Source organism: Chenopodium album, chromosome 16, assembly GCF_948465745.1.
Source record: "Chenopodium album chromosome 16, dcCheAlbu1.1, whole genome shotgun sequence".
NCBI classification, from domain to species: Eukaryota; Viridiplantae; Streptophyta; class Magnoliopsida; order Caryophyllales; family Amaranthaceae; genus Chenopodium; species Chenopodium album.
The window spans coordinates 5,453,334-5,461,129 of record NC_137849.1 but is presented as its reverse complement, the minus strand read 5'-3'; the positions used below and the strand labels follow the sequence as shown (position 1 = coordinate 5,461,129).

Sequence of the window (7,796 nt, the reverse complement as noted above, 5' to 3'; positions counted from 1 at the left end):
CCGAGCTAAAAAACGGGTAACCGATCCAAAGTATTAACCAAACGATTGAAATCTAATAAGGTATTAACCGAATTGACATATAAATCGCAACAAAATTAGTCAAAATTTCTTAATAAAGTTTGTGAATATTTTCAAATTAAAAGTTAAAACGTATCAATCACCATGTAAAAAAGAACTAGGAAACTTGCCATCTTTGCAAAACTTTAAACTTCTTATGTCGCACACTATTCCAATTTTGTACAAGATAATATGGTTCACAGTCTTCACACCATAAAAAGAGAAAGCTTGAAGAAATTCTGAGAATGTACACGAGTAATTTCTCCTTCAAAAAGATGTTGTACATAACATGAATGTACGTATGATAATATATGTGAGCAGTTTCTTAATCACTAAGTTCATTCCACAAGTATTTTTGCTCGTGTCCGAACTTTGGACTTAATCAACAAAGACGAATAAAAGACTTAAGCCTGGACTGGCTGTTGTTAGCTTACATTATTAGTCTTGTCATCGCATACTAGATTAAGATGATCGCCATCTCTAATGAGTTCGATCTCCTCAATCTCAGCTCCGAGTGCAGAGACTATTTTAGTGCAGTGGCATCCGAATTTTGTGCTACCAATTTCGAGTAGTTCTTGAATTGTTTCAGGCAGCCTAACGAGCTTTGTAGTCTCACTCTTTCCCGGGCATTTGAGTATCACTCTGGCAGATGGATTTCTCAACGTCGTAGTGCTTGTAAAATTGTTTATACTAGTAGATGTTTCACCTGCAATGTATAGGATGTTTGTGACTTAGATGTAGCAACAATCAATAATATGAATTCGTTTCGTGTCATATTCTAGTGTTGAGTCACTTAGGTAGGCAGAGTTTAATTGATTGATCCAATTAGGTCACTTTTGAGTCTATTGGGTTAATATTAGGAAAGGTATATTAACTAGCTATATTAATTTTCAAGTGCAGTGTTCACATGGGTCAAAAAAACTTCGTTGAGTTGAGACAATTTTTCCAAGTCTATTTGTTATGGGTTAGGGTGTGTTACATTCACCCGATTTTCTCTTATTAGAATTTATTAAAATTTATTTTAGTTGTAATTTGCATTAGATAACTTTATCAAAGCTTATTTTTCCTGAATTTCACACATTTGAATTTAACTGAACTTATCGAACTTATTGACTTGAAACAAGTAAAAATAAGGCAAACAAAACATTATACCCTTAATCTAGCATTTCCTAGGATGATTTAATCATTTTGAAGGCATGTATATGTGATCTTATTAAATAAAAGGATGATCAACTGTTAGAAATGGAGTAAAGACTAGGAAGACATGTAATATGAAATGCTTGTGCACACTCATTCTCACCTCTAGTAGCAGCAGACACAACTCCGAATAGCGAATTTTGAAAGACGTTAGGCCGACCTCTCGTGTGAGTGTGAGTTTCAGGCATCTCATCATGAACACTAGGAACCAAATTAACCTTTTCTAATAATGTACCAGTACTTGGAAACTTCACTAGGGAAGTAGTAGAACCGACGTTTTTATCAATGATCACTTCATGATCTGATTTGAGGCTGACCCTCTTTTTAGTAGTAATACCAAATAATGCTTTAATCTCTGCGTTTCCATGAAGATCAGCCAATATCCTTGGTGTCACCCCATCTTTATCATGCTTGTCAATGTCCGCGCCATGCTCCAAAAGGAACCTTACAATGGCCACGTTTCCATTTGTAACCGCGGCATGAAGTGGTGTAGTCCCATCGCTCTTAGGCAACGTTACATCTCCACCATGTCGAACAATGTTTTGTAGTAGCTCTAGGTCGTCTTGCTCTACAGCATAGCAAGCATAATGGGGTACATCACCGGATGCTAGAGTTGCGCCGTGGTCAACTAGTAACTTGATCAAAGATTCAGGGTGCTTCCCCATTATTGCATCCCATAACGGAACATATCCTTCTGAGTCTGTATATATGAGAAAATGAGTTGATTAACAATTGTTCAAGTCATCAGAAAAACCCATGACCTTTCTGTCATGTTGGCTCTTGATACCATGTTAAATGAGTTATTCAACTAAAAGTTTAAGTTGATGCGTGGTTGATGCTAAAAATAAGTTTTTATACTCTATCATATAGCACATTGATTTCATAAAATACCTCGGATATTTGGATCAGCCCCATATGCTAGGAGGTGAGTCACACAGTTTTCGTTTCCATTGGCAGCTGCAATATGCTGGAGAAGGCATTTCATAGAATCACAACTAATGTATAAGTAGTGGAGATTATTTCATATGATAAACTGTGTACAAAAATACTAATAGAAAGTGTTTGATAACTCGTCGTAGACTCAGAGTAATCTCTACATACCAGAGCAGTGCGGTCTTTGAGGCCTCGTTCATTTGGATTGGAGCCTTGTTTCAACAAACGTTGCAGCAATGGCTCTTCTCCTCTTCCAGCAGCAAAACATAAATCAAGAGGCAAATCTGTTTGACCTTGAGCTACCATTTTTTCGACATCATTGACAACAGATTGCATTAATTCATCATCCTGTGCAGTTGTTTTCAAACGCTGTGACAGCAAGAAAAACGATGTTAGCTGTTAAAGAATGTAGGGATAAGTATCTGCAAGATCGACGATAAATAAGATTGACATGAGCACTAGACCAATTTGAGGCTTTGAGCATAAATTTTTGTAGTTTGCACAACAAATCATGGCAACTACAGAGTTACAGCTTTAGTACTTTGTTCAAAAGTCACAACATTTTAACGTGTGTAAATAAATTAGTGTGAGATGATCTCGCCTAAAATTGGCTCCAACAATGTTAGACTAATCATTGATTTATCAGCACAAACCTCTAGGAGATTACTCATAATAATTGCTCCGTCTCCAACATTTGCCTGGATAAGATTCAGAAGCGATGTACGATTCAAACGCAGCAGCTGACACAGTCTCTTGGTACGGACAGTAAAGAGCTGCGGTCTGTAACAAAGAACACCAATCTCGCCACACACCTCTCCTGATCTAACCTCTCTAACAACCTGTAAAAAAAAACTTCCAACAATAAACCAAGATCTTGAAGAATGATTTTTCAAGTAATATGCAATTATATCTTTAACAAAGTTTTACCTCTTCATATCCATTTTTATTGATAATCAACTCCTGCAATAGAAATGCATAAATCAGATGCCAAATCTTGCTTCTTTAAGCTATCAATATCTTATAATGATCGAAACTTGATAAACAAGGGAGAAAAAAAATGTCTGTAAGAAAAGGTAAATAAAATAAGGTTTTCGTCTTACCATTGAACCAGTGACTAGTACATACAGATCTGTAGGTGCTTCATTCTGTAAAATCACATCTTCCTTGGGTGGGAAGTACTCTGCTTTCATCTCCGAAACCTAACAACGAAGACCAAAAATAATGTCATAAGGAATTAGCAAGAAAACAAGAACTTATTACACAATGTGCCTGTCAAATGTCGTTAACAAGATGATAACAACAACATCGAAGCCTTAATAAGTTATGATTCAAGAGACTTACCAGCTGAAAAAGCAAGTCATTGGACACTTCGCGAAATAGGTACACCTTATCAAGCAATGAGTAGAAGAGGTAATGTGAAATACTTGATTTGATTGCTTTAGGAAGAGATTCAAGAACCTCTTGTTGTTGTAACCCTTCTGAATCCGCTCTGTATTTCAAACACAAGTGACTAACCATTTGATCTTGGAGACGAACCGGAATCTTATTTCTTTGTCCAAAACTAGAAGCAGCCTGAAGTTTATCCCTCTGTTGTTGGTACAAGAAGTATACATATTTAGTCCTACTAATTGGAGACACGGGAAAATATTACTCGGGCTCTTCATTTTACTTCAAGTGCCCAACTCATATCTGTGACACGGGTATGAGCACTTGACACTATACCAAATCAAATTAATAAATAAATTAGCCGAGTCTGACATTAAAACACGTGCCTAATAAATAAATTAGCAGACTTACAAAGTTTCTGGTACGGCTAGTTCGATGAACCACTAAGTTAGTCATATTTCCTATCAAATATGCAGTCAGTCCAAGATTGAAGAGCATGTAGAATATGACAAAGATCATCTCCCTTAAATTCACAGGATGTAAATCACCATATCCGACGGTCGTGACAGTGGTTATCGAAAAGTAAATAGATGTTACATACAATAACCATAGATTCTCAGTCTCAAAGTTCTCTACTGTAAGACCAATCCAAGTCTTTTTCGGGTCGGGGTAACTGGCAGCTAGGAGATAGTAAAAGCAGGCCGCCGAATGAACCGTGAAAAGAGTTGTCTACAATGAAGCAAGTATCATCATACAAATTTAGATACACAAACACATACAATTTTAATCCGAACAAAAACTAATTAAGGCATCTTTGAGTTCTAATACTCACACAAATTAGCTTGCAGCTTCGAATGAAAAAATAGTTGATTTTTGGATCTTTCTCTAATCTGTGAATGAGTGATCAAAAAAATTTCAATTAGATTACTATCGTGCACCATATATACTTGTTTCACGACCTCTTTAGCAGGCAGTAATAATAAGCAGTAAAGAAAATGAATATGTGTGAATTACATAGATATAAAAATTCTCTTATATCACGTTAACGAACCTACTCAACTAAATATTTAAATTTATGGTTGAAGTTCGTGATTGATTTATTTACTGTATCACATCTACTAAATGAGTCGTAAGCGTATTACACAAAACTTACCTCGAAATCATTTTACTGACTCTACGAAGACGCCAAAGACGTAGCATACTAAACAATCCGTAGACTCGAACGTTGTGAGGGAGGATTTTTAGAACAAGTTCAGAAGGAATCGTCGATATAGTATCGAAAACAAACCATGTTCTAAGGTACCTCCAAGCAATCTTCTTTTTGTCATCGACTAGAAGGTATGTTTTCTTATCGAGGTACGCGACGAAGAAGCTCAAAAATATATCGACAGCAAAAAATCCATTGACAATGTTATCGGCGATAGCAATGGCCTTAATTGATGGTTTTTGTAGGAAACCGAATTCGAATGGAGATGCCCATGCCGTATAGAAAACCAACAATACCAGAAACATTTCCCATGATCTGTATACATAAAATTGTTGAGATTAAATTTAAATAATTGATCATAAGAGTATTTGATTTGTCCCAAAATACCATAATAATGCTTGTTTTGTTGTGTGCATACATGTTGAGCTTCGAGTTTGTTGACTACTCTTGTGTTGAACCTGACTCGAATTGACCTGATCTTAGCGTGCTTAATCAAATGGTTAACTCCTTAAGACTTTAGCTAGAAACTAAAGTTAGTTAGTTACCTTACATTACTCCTTCCACTTCATAATGATTGATTGATTATCTAGTTGACTTTTCTTTAAATTTTATTGAAAACAAAATTAATTTAAATTTCATTGAAAAATGGATTTGTAATCATATATACCAGGTAGAAATAATACAATCATCTAACTCTAAAAATAATCATCATTAATGTGTTAATTATCAAATACTACATATAATATTTAAACATATCTGTAATTTTTTTTTTCATTGAAACAAATTTAAACATACTTGTATAATTTCAAAATGTTCCGTATATATTTCCCCTAGAAAAATACGTATAACAACCAAGATGATGAAGCCAATTAAAGTCGAAGTCAAAGTCTACGAACATAGGAAAAAGGCTCAATTCGAAAAATTCATACAATTTTTTTTAGCCATTTGTAATTTGTAATATCCTTATGACTCATTTGAACCAAAAAATTAAAAATAAAACATACATGAAAGAAATGTTACCTGTAACGGGGATCCCTGGGGGCGATGATGAAGCGACGGAGGGCGATGCCTCGGTTGCTTTGAGCACCCAAAGAGGGCAAGATGCCATTGGTGAGACTAAACTGAGTGGTTGTACCACCAGTTGAAGATCGGTCTCCCTCGTTCAAATTTTTCCCACACACTGAACTCTTTACCCAACTATTCATCGTTTTTAAAACAAAAATAAAAATACAATTATTTCCCTCCTTTTTTTTTGCCACATCTTTTATCACAAACTACAATTTCATTTTCTTTATATTGGTATCTTTTTATGTGAACTTGAAAGAGACTAAAAAGAATTTTTGAAATAGTCAACTTGTATAGTTGTACACTTGTACTTCATTATTTAGAAAGATTAAAAAGATGCCTTAACATTATTTTATTTTATTTTTTTTTTATAAAAAAAATCTCTATGTAATGTTGATTTTGATGGGTTATAGTTGACTTAATTGATCTGTTAAATATTTACTAAACTCTTTTGGGGACGGCTTATTTCGTGTCAATTACGTGTATGTAATTAGGATGAATGATCTAAGAGTTAGTAAGTGTTCCATACAAAGTGTAGAAGTTTAATTTATAATCTTATACTTGATTACTTAACTAAGTAATGTATGTTTGTGTGAAATGAAAATTATATATGAAAATTATATAGTAGTCGTTTGAAGTATGAATATCATAATGTTTTAATGAATATGCAGTCAATTTAATTGACTTATTTTTCTCAAATTATAAAGTATATTTCTTTATTTTTGGTATAAAATAGTATCATCAACAATTTATATTTATCTAATTTTTAGTTTCATTTATATAATTTTGTCCATATTTTATAATTTTTAAAATATAATTTATTTTGTGTTAGATTAAAATTTTAAAAAATTATATTTGCATTGTATATATAATGTGTTCATATTATATTGTAAAAAAAGAGACCTATTATGATAGTCATATGTTAAAAGACCAACTCAACCAAAAGCTTAATCTGATGGTTGAGGTCCAGGACTATATTTTATACTCTATTGGTATCAGAGCTAGGTTTAAATGGTTGAGACCCATGAATATGTTTTATTTATTTGTTCTCTGTTATAACCTCTATTGGTAGTAGACGTAATAGTAGAAAACAGATTAATGAATTCCTTCCTATATATTTTTCTCTGGTTTGGTTGGTTATTTGAAGCTTTAATTGCTAAAAGTTGATGTATTAGCTAGATGTCGGTGGTATCAGAACCAAGTTGGGTTGTGTTGTGATCTGAGCTAGTATTATGGACAACTCACATGTGGGGGGGAGGGGGGAGTGTTGAGCCTATGAGAAAAACCACATGTGAGTGAAAGTATTGTCCCACATTGAAAGAATATAAAAGTATTGTCCCACATTGAAAGAATATAAAAGTGAAGAGAAATATTGGGATGTGTATCCCACATTGAAGAAAAGAGAAAGTCGTGTACACTTTATAAGGCTAAGGGGCTACTCCTCTAATTGTCATATGGTTTTGAGGTGGAACCTCCTTGGTCGTATAAAGTGGACAGTTGTAATGGGTGTGGCCCAGGCCCGTTTATCATCATATCATATTTCAAATACACGAGACTTGATTCTATATACACCAGCACTTAATTAAAAAAAAAAAAAAAGTATTGAATCCTTAGTTTAAACCAGTTTCGGGACTGATGCTTGAATACTTAACTAGGGACTCCTACCCTCTTTCAATCTTACTCCATAAATTTTTTTTTTTTTGTATTAATGTATGAATGTGCGTATGAGAGTATTACAATGCTTTGTAAATTAGCTATTTATACCTAAGGATTTCTAGTTTATGGGAAAATACAAGTTAATCTGCCACATAAACGAATTTTTGTTAATCTGATGACATTTTTGTAAATATATCGAAAAAGCAGGGTCATTTATTCAGTACTTTTGGTGAGCTGTTCAATTACTGTTTGCTTTTTGCTTTTACTGTTTGGTGAGGAAATTACACATGTACCC

The 7,796-nt window shown here is 33.9% G+C and overlaps 1 protein-coding gene across 1 annotated transcript; it reads right to left on the bottom strand.

Moving 5' to 3' along the window:
• Positions 1-301: 301 nt before the first annotated feature.
• LOC145584759 (potassium channel AKT1-like) lies at positions 302-5,985 on the bottom strand. The gene is made up of 12 exons (XM_081641557.1): positions 5,801-5,985; positions 4,727-5,095; positions 4,406-4,463; positions 3,985-4,302; positions 3,529-3,774; positions 3,288-3,386; positions 3,115-3,147; positions 2,841-3,026; positions 2,356-2,556; positions 2,146-2,221; positions 1,358-1,954; positions 302-763 (listed from the first exon to the last, which is right to left on the bottom strand). The coding sequence occupies exons 1-12, from the start codon at positions 5,983-5,985 to the stop codon at positions 483-485; spliced, it is 2,649 nt and encodes an 882-aa protein (XP_081497683.1). The 3' UTR covers positions 302-482.
• Positions 5,986-7,796: the final 1,811 nt, after the last annotated feature.

What these genes read in the sequence shown, in the direction of transcription:
- LOC145584759 (XM_081641557.1), bottom strand. Translation starts at nt 5,985, where the DNA reads ATGAATAGTTGGGTAAAGAGTTCAGTGTGTGGGAAAAATTTGAACGAG. An exon ending in CTAGCCGTACCAGAAACTTT is followed by an intron (nt 3,775 to 3,984) that starts GTAAGTCTGCTA and finishes TACCAACAACAG; the next exon opens with AGGGATAAACTTCAGGCTGC. An exon ending in GGCTGATCCAAATATCCGAG is followed by an intron (nt 1,955 to 2,145) that starts GTATTTTATGAA and finishes TCATATATACAG; the next exon opens with ACTCAGAAGGATATGTTCCG.